The sequence below is a fragment of the Onychomys torridus genome, chromosome 8 (genome assembly GCF_903995425.1).
Source record: "Onychomys torridus chromosome 8, mOncTor1.1, whole genome shotgun sequence".
NCBI lineage: Eukaryota > Metazoa > Chordata > Mammalia > Rodentia > Cricetidae > Onychomys > Onychomys torridus.
In genome coordinates, this window is record NC_050450.1 from 69,263,544 (window position 1) to 69,283,715 (window position 20,172).

The 20,172-nt window shown below is 47.6% G+C and overlaps 1 protein-coding gene across 3 annotated transcripts in view; it reads right to left on the minus strand.

Annotated features, from left to right (window-relative positions):
• The window catches only part of Asic2 (acid sensing ion channel subunit 2), a 1,075,866-nt gene that overhangs the window by 62,717 nt on the left and 992,977 nt on the right, over positions 1-20,172 (minus strand). For all 3 annotated transcript variants that reach the window (XM_036197770.1, XM_036197769.1, XM_036197772.1), the window contains one exon: positions 7,257-7,384. In XM_036197770.1, coding sequence (XP_036053663.1) covers positions 7,257-7,384 — 128 coding nt within the window. The remainder of the gene's footprint in view (positions 1-7,256; positions 7,385-20,172) is intronic.

Sequence of the window (20,172 nt, forward strand, 5' to 3'; positions counted from 1 at the left end):
GCTCCTTCCCAAGAGCAGTAAATGTTCTTAAAGCTGAGCCATCTCCAGCAGCCATATTAGTGGCTCCGGCCCACTCCCCACTTGCCTCCCAGCCCAAAGGCTGTCTGTCCTTCTGTACATTCTCCACAGCTATCTCATCGTCCTCCCCACAGATACACTCTTGGTTGGTTCCAGCCTCTCCTTGTCCTTGCTGGGGTCCCCTTGGCTCTTCCACAGATGCAGGCCAATACTATTTTCCAGGGTCCCCGAGACTTTTTTCTTTTTCAAGACAGGGTCTCTCTGTGTAGTCCTGGAACTCACTCTGTAGACTAGACTGGCCTTGAAGTCAGAGATCCATCTGCCTCTGCCTTCTGAGTGCTGGGAGGCAGATTAAAGATGTGTGCCACCACTGCCTAGCTCCAGAGACCTATTTTAACACATGTAGCACATAGTCTCAAGAGTGATGACTTTTATTTCAGAATGACTTTCTTTTCCCCCCATGAGAGGAACAGCTGCAGGACTCAGAACAACTACAGAAGCATTATTGCTTAGCTCTGTTGTCTGTTCATTTATCAGTCTACAGTGTTGGGTTCTGGTCCTGTTGCTGTGGACGCCTGGTCTTCAAAGAGCGTTCTTTTGGTGGGCGGGGTGAGACACGCACACAGCTTGTTCGATTAGATACATTTATATTGAGAGCCAGTTGGTTGCTGTTGTGAGGGGCTGAGGGGGTGGCATTTTAGCAGGTGGAAGCCTGGAGGTGCTTTGGGGGTGGAACACTCTAGCAGAGGAACACTAAGATTTACCAGAGCACAGGGAATGATTACTGGGGCTGTCCAGCTTGGTTGTCACAACATAAACAAATCCAGGGACTTCTCCAGCTCTGATAGTAAAAACAAAACAAAACTCAGTAAGTGGTTTTCAAGCATGCAGGAGGAGGGGAGGGAGACAAGAAAAAGATGTCTTTCCAGGTTCCCTCTCCTCTGCCTTTGCCAAGGGAGTGTGAGGGCCAGTGTGGCTCTTGATATTCTTTCATTCACCGTGGTTGACATCTCTAAGAGATTTGTTTGTGATTACGATTTCACCTTCCCAGTTGGCCAGGAAAGATGAGACAGCTTTTGGCCTATGTGTGGAAGTGTCCTGTACAGATTTTCTTACCTCTTATTAAAAAACAAAACAACCCAAAATCAAAAACCAAACAACCCCAGAAACCAAACACTGAGCATTTGAGAGTTCAGATGGCAAGCTGCTCATGAATCAAAAGATAATACGGTACTGGCCGGCAGGACCCAACCAAGGAAAGTTCTGATTTATTAACTTGTCTCTGGAGTAAGATAAAGTAGGTGAATCAATAGACACTGGGCCTCCTCCCCTGCCTCTGTCCAAGGAGGAAATAAGGCACGGAGAAATGAACAGGAGAGGGGAGAGAGGGTATGACACCCGGGTAACACACAGTGAAAGGTACATGGTGGTGTATTGTGTGGGAGGGGGGGGTGAGTAGGGGGAGATAGTTCTGGGAAGGGGGCAGGGCTGGAAGGGTTAGGAGGGAGGGAGGTGCTGCAACATGTACTTTACAATGATCATACCAATGCAAGGGTGGCCTGGGTAGTGTCAGGATAGGCAAGAGGTGGGCCAGCAAGGCAGATCTGTGTTTCTTATCCAAGTGGAATTGTGAAATCTTGAATTGAAATTGCACCTGGGCTGGGGATAGTACTATCTAGCAGTTATTGGGCATTTACTGTGTACTAAGGGTTATTCTAGAGATGTTGTGCATATGAACCCACTTAGTGGGGCAGGAGCCGTCATTATCCCTAGTTTACAGACGAGGGCAATGAGTTACAAGGTGGTCTATCTAGCAAATGGGGATTTGTCCTCAGGCCATTTACAGGGTTGGAGAATCTAGGGAGAACAACAATTTCGGGTGTCAACTTGCAGACATGGGAAGACATAGTTGGGGCTGTTGATCTGAGGCCATAGGACTTCAATGACGTGGTCTATAAAATCTAAGGAGGGGTAATTAAAGGGAGGTAGCTATAGGGCAATATCCATGGCACTTCTGTGAAGAATGACCCTTGCATCATTGGGTTTGGACATCAGGAAAGACATCTGATCTGGTCTAAGGGTGGCAGGGTGGGAATCATAGAAAAGGGTGAACTCACTTAAGGATATAGGTAATATCCCCCAGTGTAGATATCCTGGAGTGCCCAACATGTAAGGGTGAGCAAGGCATGAACTGTTTATGAAGAGGCCCAGGGCCAAGAAGGCAGAGAGGTGGAAAGAAGATGCGGGTGGTCAGGAGTGTCACAGGAAAGGTATGACCATCTGTCCACATCCACATGAGAACCAAGACAGGACAAAGACTGAGGAGGAGGGCTTTGGGAGATGGCTTAGGCATGAAGACCTGAATCCAGATTCCCAGTACCCATGTAAAAAGCCGGACTTTATGACCGATGCTTGCAATCCTAGTACTGGGAAGATCCTTTGGGCCCACTGTCCCACCAGCCTAGCCAATCAGTGAGCTCCAGATTCAGTAAGAGACCCTGCCTCAAAAAGTAATAAGGTATAGAGTGAGAAGAAGATGCCCAACATTGACCTCTGGCCTCTTCATGTGAACACATGAGTGTGCCCTTGTACATATGCGTGCAGTACACACACACACACACACACACACACACACACACACACACACCCTGAGCATTAACCTTATAATGAAGATAGGGTTTAGTCAAAGACGTCATGGTAAACCTTGTTGAAGGGACGTTTCTGTGGCACACTGGGCTTAAAAAAGGAGATGAAAGAATCTGCCCAAACAAGCATGGCAGACTCTTCAGGAAGAAGGTAAGAGGGAGAGACAGCAAGGCTGAGGCAGGGGCACACACACAAAATGATATTTATCTATAATAAATGGGCACATTTTATATGACTTTTGGGGAGTCTTCCAACACAGCTGGACATGGTACCTAGCTCATCACAGCTCATCAACAATTCCTTTAAGAGGTCCTTCTCACTCCTCCCTCATTCCCTGCCATTAACTACATATTGAGAAAAACAAGCTCATATCATACAGAAAATAATGTTGAAAGCCTGTGGGAAATCCAGAGATATTCCTACTTTGGGGGATGCATGGTAATAGTGATTAAGTAGCTAAGCTGGTAGATGCTTAATTGATTCTTATTTTCAGTCTACTTGTGGAAAACAATGTACCCTGAGGATGTACGGGGAGTAGCCACACACCAAGCTGTCTCCCCTTCTGGAACTCTCCCAGCGCTTCAGGGGGTGGAACTGGATCCAGCTCCAGCTTTGGTGGTTTGGAAGTCACTGAGGACATGTACAATAAATCCTCTCTGCCGCCTTGAGAGACAAGGGACAACACAACTGGCCAGGCCTCCATTTCTAATGGGGACGGTGAAGCGGATACTAAGACTATGGGCTGGCTGTCAGGTTGACAAATGAGTGTTCTCTTTTGAAAGGCACATGGGAAGTTGAATTCAGAGGCTCCACAAGAGCTGTCACAAGCCAGAGGTAGGCACCTCCCACCCAGCAGCTGGGCCTTTTTTATTTTGGGGGTGGAGGAGGATAATGTTTCTTATGAACCTCAAAAGATTTCCCTCCATATGCTGGAAACATAGCTAAATACTAAAGCAAAGGGGAAGGGTGACAGCTTTCTGATAGGAAAACCTGACTGTCAGCCACACCAGAAAGAGCAATGGCCTGAAGTTGTGGTCGGGGTGTCTGCCTGTGATGCCAGCGCTGGACATGGTTTGATAGCTTGGTACTTTCACATGGGTTTACTCAGTCACCAGAGTTGTATATCTGCTTCCAGGATAGAACCCCATTGCCTGTCTCTGGTGGTGGAGGCTCTGGGATATTTATTACAGAGGCTTCCAGAGAGCCAAGCCACCCAAGGCAGCATTTTTCAGGAAGGGACATACCTTGGCTTAATTGGGATTAAGGCAAATGCACATTTAGAAAAGCAATCTTTGCTTTGGTATTTAGCCAAAAATCATGCTCTTTTGTGATTACAATATAAATAAATAAATACTAAAGCATGTGTGTAATTATGCGTGGGTGAGAGGACTTTCTCACTCTGAGCACTGGTTCCTCCCAGTCACAAGAACCACTTAAGGGCCCTACTCTGAAATCAATTTTCCTTGTGTGAATCATACTGACCTCCCAGGAATGGGTTTTCTGTTCCACTGTCTTGTCTCCTCTGGCCTACTTGCAAGGTTTCCTGGCACTTTGGGTTGAGGTAACAGCATCTTGGATTGAAAGCAACATGGCTGCCATATTTCACCAATGAGCCTCAGAATAAGTACTATAAGAAAGAGGATCACTTCCCATTGTCATGGGAGACCCAATTAACCCCCTAAATGAACCTCCCATTTTGGCAATTGACAAAATGAGAAAAGCTCATTTTGAAATGAGAAAATGAGAAAAGAATCATGCCATCTATGACATTCAGTGTTTGAGCACCAGGGTCCCCTTGGTAGCACAAAGATGTACAGCTAAGGTACTTGGCCTGACAGGATTTTTCCCTCTTTGTTAAAACCAACACCCACCTGTAGCTTCTAGGAGAGCAGAAACTGGGTCTTGTTGTTTGGCACATTACCCCCTCCCTGCTGCTCCCCCTCCCCAGTAGCTGCTCAACAAATATTTGCTGAACAAATGAATAAAACAAAGCCACGTTATAAAAGACATGAAAAGCTAGAAAAGAAAATGAATCATTCATAATTGCCCCACTGTGGGTATTTTGGCTTATTTCCTTCAAGTCTTATTTCCTGTGAATATGCTCTTTTCTATACATGTAAACATAACGTATTATTAGATTTAGCTCTGGGATGTGTTTTTGTATTTCTCTATTAATATGAATGAAATGATGAAACGAGATGATGCGGAAATGCATTGAAGACTGTAAAATGTTTAACAAATATCTTGTTATTAGTTATAATAAGCAGAGAAATACGGAAATGAATGAGGCAGACTCGCTATCAATACTCTGCAGTACAAACAGCCGCTCTGCCCTTGGACGCTGCAAATAGGTTTCTCTTCTTCCTGCTCACCATGGGGGGAGCCCCTCTGTCTTATCTTGGCAAGAGAAACACTGACTTAAGCTTCTTAGGAATCATCTGCTCCAACTTCCCACCCAGCCTAGAATTTTCTTCCATGTCACAGATAGAGGATGAGCAGAGGAAGCCTAACCATGTCTCTCAGTCTGCTGAAGAACAGCCTCTACCCACGCATGCTCTCCTCTCCAACCTTTGCTAGTAGAGAAAGAAGTTATGGCTCACCTGCTGAGGAGCACAGCACACTTACTCTGTACATGAGCAAGGTAGACCCCAGAGGGCTGTCTCGGTAGACACATCCAGCAGACCACAACGTCAGGTTTGCTTTGGACAAGTCACAATCATCCTCTTCAGCATCCAAGAACTCCCTGCCACATCTATTGGTCTAACCCATGCTTTAAAGCCTTGGGGGCTTGCTCCCCCTGTACAAAGGAATGCTCCGAGAGTTCTCCTTGCCCACATCCCAGCCTCTTCACTGGCTCTCCATCTCAACCCCTGTAGACTTGAACTAACATTGACACAGTTTCTGACAGCTCATGGCTGTATCCTCAGGGTAGCTCTAGCCCCCCAACCTCCAAGGAGTCACTCTGAAGAAGGCAAAGTGCTGTCAAAAGAATGAACCCTTCAGTTTATGTACCCCAGAATCCTCTCCCAGGCTCTTTGCAGGGAGAGGAACTCCACTTCTGTCAGCACTGGGAGCATGCCCTGATGGGTTTCACACAGACCACACCCAGTTTGGGTTTCTACAGTTTTTCAAGTCTCTGACTCTGCTCAAGTCCTTTCCATCACCTTTCCTCATTGACCCTCTAACTCCCAATGTTCTCTGTACAAATCCAAGCTGAGGGCCATTTCCCTGGACTCTTGGCTCTATTATAGAAGAATACTGCTGATGGAAATGTGGCTTTGTTTACTTCTGGCAGGATCCAGGAGCCCAATGAGGCTAAGAGCTTAGGCTTCAGGCTCTCTCAGGCTGCCTGCCTGCCTGCCTGCCTGTCTGTCTGCCTATACTGGGCAATCCAGATTGTCACTCTTCTTGATTGTCACATCCTTAGCCAAACCTTGGCCCAGCTGTCCATCTTGCATCTTTCTTTGCCCTCATACCACTTATCTCCTTCTCCGGGGGCTGTAGAGTCCAGAATCCATGCCCCTGCCCCAAAACTACCCTCCCTGCCACACACTGGAGTGGAGGCTGACAGTGGCCTAAACCAACTGACCAGGCGTATGCACAGAACAGAGCACGCATGAGATGGGCACTCGTAACACTTCCTCAGAAACTTAAAAATCTTAGCTAGTTTATTGACGGATCTAAAGCCAGTTTTTAATTCAGAGTATCACTTTATAATGTGGCTAAAGAGCTGTGATCGGCACCAGGCGAAACTCGGATAGCACTCCAGCAGCCGAGTCAAACTCTGAAAGCATGATGGCTTGAGTGGTGTGGCTTCATCTTTATTCTCTGCAACCATTTCTCCCTCTCACAGAAGGCAGCAGCAGCCTCCTACCACACACTACTCCGCCTCACCCAGTAAGCTGTCTTGGGTGACCTGGCTGGGGACTCTCTTACTCCAGGCAAAGTAAACAGCAAACATCCAGGAAGTTGGAGAAAAATCAAGCTTGTCTCTGGCTGTTGGGCTTTGAGACTGCCTCCCTACTGAGAGTCTGCGCTCTCCCTTCTGAGATGTTAAAACCCACTTTGACAAGAATGGTGCCAGCCCTCTCCCTGCTTTTCTGCAGATCCCGCTGGCTAGGTGGGGCTCTGCTCAGGGCTATATCAAAGGGTGGGCGGGAGATCCACAGAAGAGGTTTTACTCCTCCTAGGTTGGGGGGCTAGCAACTACTCCATCCCTTTTCCTTTGTAGGCTACTTTGAATTTCGTTAATACAAATGAGAAGAAGGCTATCAAACTTGGCGTAGCGGTTTGTTAACATTCACTGGCAAAAACTAGCTAACTAACTAACTAACTAACTAACTAACTAACTCACTAATTAACTAACTAATAAAATAAGTGGTGGAGTGTTCTGGGGGATAAAAGAACTCAACCATTTAGTGAAACAAAAAAGTAGGTTACGTTTCTTGCACAGGTGACTTTAGGAGCCAACAGAAGGTTCTGGAGAACCGGTGAAGACATTTACTTAGTATTTTCTCATCTCTCCTCCACATGCTTCTGAGGTAGCTGGAGTAACCTGAGGACCCATGATCTGGGGAGCATGGGGAACTTACCCTCTGCTCTTGTGTGGCCACGAAGGTCTGGAACCCTGGAGCCACCCCAAAGCCCAGCTCTTGGATGAAAGGCGGCTCAGACTGACTGTGGATCTGAACCTTCACTCCTGCTTCAAACGTTGTTTCCTCTGAAAGAACAAATATGGATAGAGCCGTGGGTCAGGGACAGCAGGTGCTCATAGGATTCTGGGGCTGGACAGTTCTCAGGAACACTAAATGTGTGGTAGGAATAATGGCTCCACATCTGCAGTACTGAACCCTGAGCCTGTGGCTTTCCACAGAGACAGGGCAGTGGAGGAGGATCTCGAGATAGAGGGTAACCTGCACTGTGCCCATGGGTTCAGTGTAGTCATAAGGGTCCTTGTGAGAGGAGGCAGGAACCAGAGTTAGAGAAAGAAAGCATAGAGGCCATGCTTCTGGCGTTAAAGAGGGCAGAGGAGTCAGACACCAGCTAAGAGATGGATGAAGTTTCCAGAAGATGGAAAGAGCCAGAGCATGGATTTCCCTGCAGAGCCTCCAAAAGCAACACGGCATACCCTTGTGGACAGTCTTGGTTTTATAAGCCTATGGAAGACTTTAGTGTGTGTGTTTGTGTGTGTGTGTGGTGTGTATTATATATGTGTGAGTAGCTCAGCCATGTGGGAGCCTGTGGAGGCCAGAGGCTGAAATTAGGATATCTTTATCAGTTTCTCTTCCTATCATCATCATCATCATCATCATCATCATCATCATCATCATTTACTATTTGGAGACAGTATCTCTCACTGAACCTGCTGCTCAGTATTTCTGCTAGGCTGGAGAGCCCCTGAGGTTCACCTGTCCCTAAGTGATTTTAAGCCACAAGTGCTGGCATTACAGGTGCACACCACCATATCCAGTTTTTTCATGTGGGTTCTGGGTAATTGAACTCATGTCCTCATGCTGGCAGAGTACTTCACCTACTGACTCATCTCCCTAGCCCAGGACCTTAGAACTTTTTATCTTTATTTTATGTATGTATGTATGTATGTATGTATGTATGTATGTATGTATCTATTTATCTATCTATCTACCTATCTATTTTTTTGAGACAAGATCTCACTATGGAGCTTTGGCTGTGCTGGAACTCATTATATAGATCAGGCTGGTCTCAAACTTACAGAGATTCACCTGCCTCTGCCTTCCAAGTGCTGGGATTAAAGGTGTGTGCCACTATGCCTGTCTAGAATTTTCTAAAAAGATTTATTTTTATTATTTTAAGTTGTGTGTGTGTGTGTGTGTGTGTGTGTGTGTGTGTGTGTGTGTGTATGGTATGTGCACATGAATGCAGATGTTTACATAAACCAGGGGAGCTGGAGTTGAAGGAGATTGTAAATTACATGCTGTGGGTTCTGGGTGCTCTTTCTCTGGAAGAGCAGTGTGTGCTTTTAACCAATGAGCCATCTCTCCAGCCTGTGACCTTAGAATTTTTTTTGAAAAATGTGTTGTTTCTGTTACAGCTGGAATATGAATCTAATTCAAGTCAATTAGGCTAACTCCCTGTCTCAATCACTGTATTTGTAAAATGTGATTATGGGATGAGTAACATCCCTTTCCAAGCTCCCATCCAGCCTCCTGGATAGAGTCTCTGAAGCTCTTATATTTTATTTACTAAATTCTTTCCTGAGCCATGAACAGGAGATGAGAATGTCAGGAAGAAAAAAACAGTGTATAGAATTAGCAGCGAAAACACAGGGCTTGCTTGAATGCCTGCCTCCTCTGAACTTCAAGAGATGGGCACCCAGAGCAGAGGCCACCCTGACAGCTGGGGTGGCAGAAATGGCCCTTGGCAGTGACTGGAGAGGCAGAGCCTGGCTTCTTGGTCAGTTGTGCTCACTGTTGGTGGAGCAGAGCAGGCACCATGGGGATTGCATCAGCTTACAGATGAGTTTTGAAGCATGAACCTGTGTAGCTGTCCCTCGGCTTATAAGAGCCTGGCTCTGCAACCCTACCCTCCCACCCCCACTTCCGGCCTTGCTCTGGACACAGTTCTGTTCCACAGCCCATGTGGTCAGGCCTCCCAAGGCTGCCTGGATTGGCTGTTGCTGGTTCCTGTAGCAATAGACACACAGATCTCCTGCCTCAAATGCCCTTCTGCATTGTCCAGCTGATCCTTACCGAATTTGCCTTGAAGAACTCAGTCCCTCGGCCCCACCCAGAACAACTCCTGAATCCATATGCCAGAGCTTCTGCCACACTCTGAATGTCCCTTATCTAAGCCTGTCTCCTTCCTCATCTTGAAGCTCAGAGCTGAGCTTTGTCTGTGGGTCTCAGAGCTCTTCACCAGTACCTGCTGAATGAATGAGTGGGCACTCTGTGATTGAAGCATATCTACTTACTAATAGGAAGGGCAGTCTGGATTCCAAATTAAATGTATAAAAGAAAAGAATGAGGAGAAGGTGGGTACTTGCAAAAATGAGGAACTGGAGTAGAGGGTGCGGATTAGGGAGGGAGGAAGCATATATCAGTGCTGGGTCCACGGCTTAGGGAAAGTTTGGGGGTGCACCAAAGCTGCCAGAAGAAAAGGGCTGGGGGCAGCTACAGGAATATTCAGACTGTAGAATGTGAGGCAGTTACTGACTGAGGCAGGCTTGGTCTGTGGTTTGGAGCTGGATAAGACTCCAGGGTCAAGGGTCTATGGATAGTAGGGTCCAGCAGACAGAGAGAACTAGAGAAAAGACAGGAAGCACTGTCATAATTTAGATTAGGCATCCAGTGGCTGACATGGGGCTTCATGAAAAGAGGGCCTTTGCCAGGCTTCAGATAGGGCTTCATACGCTGGGAAAGAATCATAGGGAAAGCTATCTAAGTGTCCACCCCTCCTCCTTCCTGTGGGTCAAGTGTTCCCTGGTTTCTTCACGCAGGTTTCCCTCTCTGCGACTGGATGAATGAGAATGGCCGGTATAAGCTCATATATTTCAATACTCCGTCCCTGGTTAGTTGAACTGTTTGGGAAGGATTATGAGGTATGGTCTTATTGGAAGGAGTGTATTCCTGGGTGTGGCATGTGAGGTTTCAAACACCCATGCCATGCCCTGTTAACTCTCTCTCTGCCTGCTGCTTGTGGATCAGGATATAAGCTCTCAGCTACTGCTCCAGCACCACCGTGCCTGCCTGCCTGCTGCCATGCTCCCTGCCACAATGGTCACAGACCTTCTGAAACTGTAAGCCCCAATCAACTCTTCAATAAGTTGATCATGGTGTCCCTTCACAGCAACATCAAGTAACTAAGACACTATCCACACACAGGTTCCTGTTCACCTATGGTTTTGGCTCACCTGCTCACTGATGGTGAAATACAATTCCTCAGAAGAGGGCACTTTATTACCCCTCCCAGCCCCTGGCCTCACCCATGGCTGGTATATTCTCAATGAAGGTTTTTTAGGACAGGGAGGAACACTGAGTGATAGTAGGGTATCCAGTGGTCCACTTACAGCAGCTCTGCTCTCTAAACTCTGCCCAAGAAAGGGGACGAGGAGCCCAAGCAGAGGCTGAAGCAATTGAGAACAGTGGGATGCTGAAGTCACAAGGATGCTTGTACTGTGAGGAAGTGAATGATTTCAGGGAACCCTGGGAAGGCACTGGCAAGCTGCCCGAATTTGTTTCTAGCTAGTTGAAGCTGCTATACAACTGGGCTTAGGAAACCTTCTAGCCAGTAAAGACAAGCTCAACGCACGGCTTGTGGCTTCCAGGAAGAAATGAGAAATGAAGCTTTTCTGTTGGAAACGCCATGAGTAATGGGCAAAACAATCAGCCTGGGGAACCTGACCAGTGAGAACTACCCGGGAATAATCGGACTGGGGTAGGGGTTTGCAGGAGGCCTTGGTTTATTCTAGAAGCAATAGTAGCTGTAGCAGAGAATGAAACCAAAGAAATCTCATTTTATTTTACATTAACAGCAACTGGATAGATGAGAGGAGCAGAAGATGTCTGTCTGTCTGTCTGTCTCTCTGTCTGTCTCTCTGTGCGTGTGTGTTCATTGCATTCAGGCTGTATGTGCATGTTTGTATGGGTGTGTGCATATATACATGTAGGTATTCCTGCACTATGATCATTGGGTGTCTTTCTTAATTGCTCTCCAACTTATTTTTTAAAAAAGCTTTCTTTCTTACCACTCCCCCCTCTCCCGTGGACGTGTCTGTGTCTGTTCGTGGGTATGTGCATACCCACAGGGCCTAGAGGCATCGGATCCCCCTCTGGAGCTGCAGTTACAGGCTGTTGTGAGCTGCTCAACATGGGTGCTAGGAACCAAATTCAAATTTGAGCCGTCTGCAAGAGCAGTGCACACTCTCAACAACTGAGTCATCTCTCTGGGCCCTTCAACTTAATTTTAAAGTCAGGATCTCCTACTCTACTGGAACTCACAGGCTTGATAAACCCAGCATGTCCAAAAACCTTCAAGGCTCCACCGGCCTCTGCTCTGCCAGCTCCAGCCTTACAGATGTGTGCTGTTCTGCCCAGCTTCTATGTGGGAGCTAGAGCTCCAAACTCAGGTTGGTGAGGTTGGCCCTCTAACAAATGAGCTGTCTCCTCGGCTCCCAGTTTCTGCTCATCTAGACTAGTGCTGTGCAGAGGAAACTTCTGCACGGAAGGAACCATGCTCTGTAACTGTGAAGTGTGTGGCTCCAGTGATTGAGAAACTGGACCTTTTATTTTAACTAATGGAAAGAAATTGGCAGCGCCACTATGTAGCTAGTGACTGACCGGAGAGCATGGTGTTGACGCATCCAACCACAAGCCTTCCCAGGGCTAAAGGAATGATGGTGACTCCACCAGTCACTATTCTGCCTTCTTGAATAGCTTTCCCAGTGTGTCCCTTGTCCACACAGGTTCTGGGCTACTTGGGTGTAGATCTGAACAGCGGACGCAGGTGTACTCATGGACGGATCAAGCTGTAGTCCGAGATCATTCAGCTCAGCTTTCCCCAAGTCTCGTTCTCCTGTCTCTAGAGAGAGTTTGCTTCTGTTCCTCCTTAGAGCTGCCCTTTATTTCTCTCTGCTTTGTCCTCTAGATTGCCTTTGAATGGCAGCCCACTCCAGCCCCCGCTCCTCTGCCCACCCTGGTCTCCATCACTTCCTGAACATGGCACTTTATTGAGAGCTGAGTTACCAACTACAGTTTGTTAGAACTAAACATAACCTCAGACTTCCTACCTTTAAGGTTCTAGAATACTCATTGAAATTACCCAGAGAGATCATATCTCCCCGCCCCGGACACCCCCCCCCCCCCCCCCCGTGCTGCGTGTGTGTGTGTGTGTGTGTGTGTGTGTGTGTGTGTGTGTGAGAGAGAGAGAGAGAGAGAGAGAGAGAGAGAGAGAGAGAGAGAGAGAGATACTTAGGATAGATATATCACTAGAAATTCTGACTTAGGCATGACAAGGTCACACAGCAAGGTAGGGGCATATCTAGGGCTTAAAGTCAAGTCTTTTGTTTTTTGGTCTTTTTTTTTTTTTGGTCTTTTCCGAGATAGGGTTTCTCTACATAGCCCCAAGTCTCTTGATGTTTAATCTAGCATTCTTTGTGTGGTTCATTCAGTGTGAGCAGGTGCCCTGTAGCTTTGGGGGTCTGAACAGGGAGCGATGAACAAGCTTTTATATATATATATATATACTTCATTGTCAGATCCTCCAACTCTGCCAGCACAGGGCTGACACAGAGCAGAGCTTCATAAATGTTGAATGAACAAATGAATGAGGGGGCTAACCTCCACATATGCCTGCTGTTCCCAGCCCTGGGACCTGATGCATCCACGTAGGTTCTGGAGGAACAGGGAAGCACCAGTGCCTGGGACCCACAGCTCTCACCTTCTGAGATGGCAGGTGGGACAGTCTACATAACAGCCACAATGAAAACAGTACCCCCCCCCCCCCCCCCCCGCATAGAACACAATGCCCATGTGGGCCCCTTGTTGGAAAACAGTGTAAAAAATAATAGGATGCCAACATTTACTTATAAAAATACATTCCAAATTTAAAAAAAACCTCAAGAATTCCCAGGTAGCAGTGACAGCACCTCGCTAATCTGGTGACTCCTCTGAGCAGGGATCCAGTGTGCCCGCCCGCCCTTGATAGTCCTACTGCTGCTTCTATCACTGTGTCCAAATGCTACAACGTTGCCTCCTTCAAAAGTGCAGGCCCCTAGCTCTGAGAAGGATTTGTTTACACATCCTTGAACATGGGGATTCAAAGCCCCAGAGATGGAAAGTATGAAAGAGCATAGACAAAAGGAAAGCGCCCTCCCCCCCCTCCAGCCTTAGGAGCCCAGGCTAACTGGGATGGTGCTGACTCCAGAGAGCATAACATGAACAATCGTGCTGAATCACGAGGAGCCTGGCCCCACAGAGTTCAGCCTACAGAAGCCAGCTTTCTCTGGGAGCATGGCCTGTCACACACCAGGTGAGATTTACCTGGGGAGGTGTTTTCTGTGTGCGCAGAACTGATTTGGGAGCTCTGCGGGAGGAGGCAGGAGCGGTGGGCAGAATGCATAATGGGGCAGGGAAAGTACAGGGCAATAAAGAAGCTTAAATCTTTAATCTTTGCAAATTACAGGAAACACGCGGAGGAAATAAGCACTGGAGAGAAGGAGGAAGAACGCGGCTCTGAAAAGCAGAGGGAATTTTCTAGGCTCAAGCAAGGGATGTGTTGCTACAAAGCGATTTTGTTTTGGACAAAACTGACTTTATTACAGTGACTATGTAGGGGGTGTGTGGTGGGGAGGCAGCTTCAAGGGCAGCTTGAGACAGGAGGATGGCACTCTAGAGGAGATGTCTCCTAGTGCAGGAAGGCCCTGGCAGGATAGCTGCTGCTCACTCACTCCTGTGCCATGTCTCCCCACTGCTCTCAGCTCTGGGGCAGGGGTGGGGTTATTGGGGCTTGGACTGGGAGTTTACTGGTGGATTCTCCCTTGCCCTCTGGCAGCTGGTTGAGGAGGTGGTCAGGTAATGATGGATCAGGTAGAAAACTGGTAGGAGAGAGGAGTCTCAGGCTGGCGTGTTCAGCCCCTGTGCTGGCTAGTCTTCATGTCAACTTGACACAAGCAGGGGTCATCTGGGAAGAAGGAACCTTTTTTGTTTTTTGTTTTGTTTTTTTTTGAGACAGGGTTTCTCTGTGTAGCTTTGTGCCTTTCATGGAACTCACTCTCTAGCCCAGGCTGGCCTCGAACTCACAGAGATCCGTCTGCCTCTGCCTCCCGAGTGCTGGGATTAAAGGCATGCACCACCACTGCCCGGCAGAAGAAGGAATCTTAATTCAGAAAATGCTTCCTATAGGCAGTGCTACCCCTGGGTTGGAAATCCTGGATGCCATAGAAAGTCGCCCAAGGAAGCCGTAAGGAACAAGCCCCTAAGCAGCATCAGTCACCAGCTCCTGCATCAGCTCCTGCCTCCATGCTCCCGCCCTACTGGGGACTGCCCTGACTTCTCTCAATGATGGACCTTGAAGTGAACTAAGCCGAAATAAACCCTTTCCTCCCCAAGCTGCTTTTGGTCATGGTGTTTCATCACAACCATAGAAACCCTAAGGCAGCCCCTATTTGCCAGGTCACTATGGTCAGCCGCTTGTCACTCTAGGAGGCCACAGCTCAGACTGGGGTGGGGGTGGGATGGAGGCTGGGAGTTGGGGAGAGCTCTCACTCAGCTCCTAGTTTTCTGTCTGTCGCTGTGACAAAATACTCTGACCAGAACCAAGTTGGGGAGGGGAGGACAGGGCTTATTTGGCTTACAGTGACAGCCCATCATGGAGGGAAGCCAAGGCAGGGGCTTGAAGCAGAACCAAGTGGGCTGCACCCTCTCACCCAGATCATTAATCAAGAAAATGCCCCGAAGACATGCCCACAGACACATCTAACGCAAGCAATTCCTCAAGTGAGGTTTCCCTCCCCATGTTAGTTTGTGTGAAATTGGCCCACGTTCTCTCTGACTTCTGACAGCGGCTCTCTCCCCTCTTCCCTAGTGGGCAGTGCCCCCCACCCCCCTGTTCCCAGTCCCAGACCCTGAGTGTCCCTGGCACTTTCCTAAGCTTTTCCTATTCCTTAGTAAATAGTCCTGGATTAATCTCTCCTCCAGTTTGAGGGTGCCCCTGAGTTCTGCCTGGGTTCTGGTTGGCAGAGCCCCCATGGAGTCTCACTTAACTCTTGAGAGATACTAGAGTTCCCGCTGGGCCCCTATTCCCAGAAGAACTGTCATTTTGTTTGGGCATTCTTAAGGGTAGAAATCTGACTCTCTGTCTGCAGATTGTATCACCAGGCCTAGGTTCACACACACCCCCCCTGCCACCTTTCTCTACACACCCCTTCAAGGCTCACCCCTGAGATGGTGAACCCCTTTCCCAAATGAGTGAGGCAGATGTTTTGAGCCGGTAGAAACACATGGCTCTCCTACCTGGGGTGGGGTGGGGGCGGGGTGAGAACCACAGAAAACCTGGGATGGATGGTGAACTGCTTGGAGGTCCAGGAGGTTATTCACTTTCTGGGAGTCTCACTAACCCCCCCCCCCCCCCCCCCCGCTCTCCAAAGAACCAATTCACAATCAAGCCTTGGCCTCCCTGCTCTTTACCTTCTTGTGTGTGGCTTTATTTAGACACTTGGTGCCTCATGGCATCCCTGGCCATGTTCTGCCCTGGGTTGCGGTCCACTGAGCTTTTGTAGGCCAGGATCCTGAGCCTCTTGGGTTTTCAACCTTCTCTGGGACACATAAACCACAATATCGGTACAGGAAGAGTAAGCTTTGGCTTTCCACAGACTAACTGGATTTTTTCCAGCCATGCTATGGCAGCTGCTCATGTCTCCACAGCACTGTATTGTATTCATGTTTTTAATGTTATGTTCATTTTTCTGATGAAGAAATCAAAACCTAGGGCAAGTCACAAACAGGTCCAGAGCCTGGGGTTTGTGGCTGCAGAGGATTTTGGTGTGATGAGAGCTCTAGAACCTTCATCCGTTCAGCAAACTTGGCATTTTTCAGGTGAGAAGACTGGGTGGGGCTCACAGAGGAGGGAGTGGCCAGGTGACAGCCACACAGCAGCAGCATCCAAATGTCTTGACTCCTCACATCCTTTTGTCCTTTATCAACCGGCCATGTGACTCATTGCCCTTACCAATAACATGCCCATAGTCTCCAAGCTGGATAGGGATGGAGGGGAGAATATTGTAACTTATGGTGGGCTTGGCAGCTCCTCCTCTTCCATCTCTAAGTTCTGGGGAATCTGGGTGAGAGTTTAACAGTGACTGTGGTGGGGACAGAGTCCCAGCCCTGGTCCTCAAGAGACCAGGTAGAAAGGGACTGTTGAATACTCTTTGAGTTCAACCAGAAGCATTGTTTTGGTCCCTGTGCCTGTGCAGGCATTTGAGAAATCAGAGGGCCCCAAGATCTGGCAAGGAAGACAGGCGGGCTCATCACCAGAAATTCGGGCATTGGAACCAGTGATCCAACTGGTTTCCAGCCATGTGGTGTAAGGGCTATGTGGTCTCAGATAGGTTGCATTCTCTCTTTGGAGTCTTACACACACACACACACACACACACACACACACACACACACACACACCCCTTTTATTTTTGTTAAACTGAAGTGGGGGTTGATCTACTGGTTAGTTTTAACTTTAACTGTCTGTGAGCTAGGGGCTGTGGTGCTCAAATATTTGAATACTTAGTCACCAGGGAGTGGAACTGTTCGAAAGAATTAGAAGGATTAGGAGGTGTGGCCTGGGGTGATAATGGACTAAACCTCTGAAACTATAAGCAAGCCCCCAATTAAATGTTTTCTTTTATAACAGCTGCCATGGTCAGGGTGTCTCTTCACAGCTATAGAAAAGTGACTAAGATAAGGGTGATGTGTAAATCTCTTAACCTCATTGCATCTCATTTGAAAAATAGATTAAAAAAAACAGACATGGCTGTTCAGACCTCATATCAAGTCAGATGGGGCTGATTTTTTCCAAACCAGGAAACCATGAATGGCTGTCTATCTAAAACTCAAGTGTACATATTTGGCCGTTCTCTTTACCCCTACCCGGTAGACAGACCCAGGAAGACAGTAGCCCCGAGTAAGAAAAGAGGATATGAGATGGGCCAGACAAAGCTCTATTGCTTTCAGGTGACAGTTTGAGGCTACTCCAGCTTTTGGTGGAAGAAAAATCAACACTGGTTCGCCTTGCTAAGTGGCTTCACCTGTCTGTCCTGGGCCACTATGACATGGGAAGCATAGTGTTCTCACTGTGACTGGTGACCTGGGAGGTGCTACTGAATGGCTACAAGAGTTTGGGGAAAGCTGCAAGCTCCAACCCCTCCTGAGGAGGCTTGGAACACACTTATATTTAAAGACCCTAGGCATCCTGGAGGGAAAATGTGACACTGCTGAACTGTTATCCAGAGCAATCTTTTAAATATATTTCTCTCTTAATTTCTTCCTTCCTTCCTTCCTCCCTCCCTCCCTCCCTCCTCCCTTCCTCCCTTCCTTCCTTCTCCTCTCTCTCTCTCTCTCTCTCTCTCTCTCTCTCTCTCTCTCTCCTCCCTTCCCCTCCTTTCTTTCTCCTTTCTTTCTGTGTGTGACTGTGACTTTGTGTGTTTGTATATACATGTATGTGCAGCTGCCCATGGAGACCAGAAAAGGGCACTAATGTTATAGGCAGTTGTGAGTAGGAGTGAGGAACCAAACTCGGGTCTTCTGCAAGAGCTCTTAACTGAGAGTCATATCTCCAGCCTAATACATTTTCATTTTAAAGTGGAAAGGACCAAGGTAGACCCAGTTAGATGTGGATCCCAGTCCTGGTTTCAATACTTTCTTCCTGGCGGCTGTTAAAAATATTAACTGGTGAAAAGGTTGAATTTACTTGTGTGCGTGTGTAGGAGGATCAAACAGCCCCTTTTATAATGCGGGCCCAGGTGTCCGTGCTGGAAAGAGACAGAAATGTTGCATTTTGGTCAGGCAACCAAGGAGTGTCGCTACACTTCGGTCTCCGTTAAACAGAATCTTGGCAAATCAGGGACCAGTGAAGGTGCCAGGAATGGAGTTCATTCCAGTTTCATTATTGAAAAGATTTACCCCAAGGATTTTTTAAAAATAACACGTTTCCCTAGTGCATTTGGGCTCAGAGACGATAAATTGCTTGATAAAGAAGGCTGATCACTGGGTTGGATGATCAGCATGTGGGAGACACCACCTTTGAAATTCCACTGGGGAGGCCTATGTCTCTGAAATTATCGAGGCAGTTAGTGGATGAATATGATTCTATCTATGAAAATTTTGAAAGCAGAAGCCCGGTTTGGTGAGGTTGCTGAACAGATCTTATAGTGTATTGACCAGTAAGTATACCAAATTCAAAACCCATCCTAAGTGATACAGAATTCATAGCAACCTTGTTTGAATATTTTGTCAATCAGGGAATATAAAAACATGGAGGTTTTCATGTGTGGTGGTCTAAGAGAAAGGTTTTGCCGTTTAGAAGGCTTTATCCAGCCTCTGTGTGGTAGGAGACAGTGGTTTAGGCCTGAGCTTCCTACAACTGAGTGTGAGTCTCCCAGGGACCTTGGTGCAGTGAGGATTCAGAGCATGTCCTGAGATCCTGCATGCCTAACAAGCTCCTAGCTGAGCCCAGGCTTCTAGATGAGGACTGACTTCTAGACCTGCATTAATAATTATCATAATAATTATTATCATTTGTGCATGTATGTGTGTGTGTGTGTGTGTGTGTGTGTGTGTGTGTGTGTGTGTATGTGTGTGTTGATGTCCCAAGGAGGCCCGAAGAAGGTGTTACATCACCTGAGAGTTATAGGCAGTTGTGAACAGCCCAACATGGGTGCCCAGGAACAGAACTCTGAAAGAACTCTTAAGAAAGTGCTCTTAACTGCTGAGTCATCTTTCCAGCTCCCACATCTACATTTTGGCAAAACACAGCAGGCCAGTTACCAGATGGTTTGGCCTCTGCCTAGAAGTCAGCCTAGCATACTCTGGGCTGATCTTGGCTTTCTTCTCTCTGTACTGGAGATTTCAGCAACCCATAGCCCCACAGCCTCTAACTCCCATGTATTGCCCAGCAAATGGGAAAACCAAGGTCATTTTTCTCTGCAGCTCCCCTGAGACACTCTTTTCCTCCCTTCTGGAACTGACTCCTCCTCCTCTGTTCTCTGTTTTTATTCTAGTGATTATAGCACCTAATGACACTCACTCATGTTTCCTGACCACAATGTGAAGACTTGGTCACTCCTTAGACACTGGATATGAAAGTTGCAAGGTGAAAAGATTTTGAACCATGGCAGGATCATATATGTATTCCTCAGAAAGTCTCAGAATTGTGTTCTCTTGAAAACCTAGCCTGGACCTTTGCCTGTATCCCCGCGACGCCCGAGCACACGATGGGTGCTCAGTGAAGATTTCCTAAAGAGAAGAGATGAGCACCAAGGATAGATAGATCTGTTTCATCAGCTCCCTGGGTATTCTCTTTGGACTGCTGGCTGCCTGACTGGGTACTCTAACAAGATCATATATGCTTTCTGCATCACGCTTAGCAAGTCTCCAGCCAGATAAAAATCAGGTTGCTTCATAGATGCCTGCCTCCAGCAGTGCATCTAATTAATGGCATCATTCCTCCTGAGTCTTCAGGCACCTGTGGAGATGCCCATGCAGCACAAAGACCTTCTCTGAGAGTGAACGGGCCAGCTCAGCTGGTGGCTGCATATCACTGTGCTCTGGAGAATTCAGGCCAGAGTCGCTGCCTCTTATTCTTGACGTCCTTAGGACCTGGCACCATGACAAGAGTTTTTACTGGGAGCAGAGATGCTGGAGAAACCATGGCAACCATCAGTCTTATTCCTGCCATGTCACATTTGTAATGGGGGGGTAGGAAATGTCCTCTCCCTGATGGCCGCTCAGGCCTTCCAGCTATGGTAAAAATTTATGGTTATTT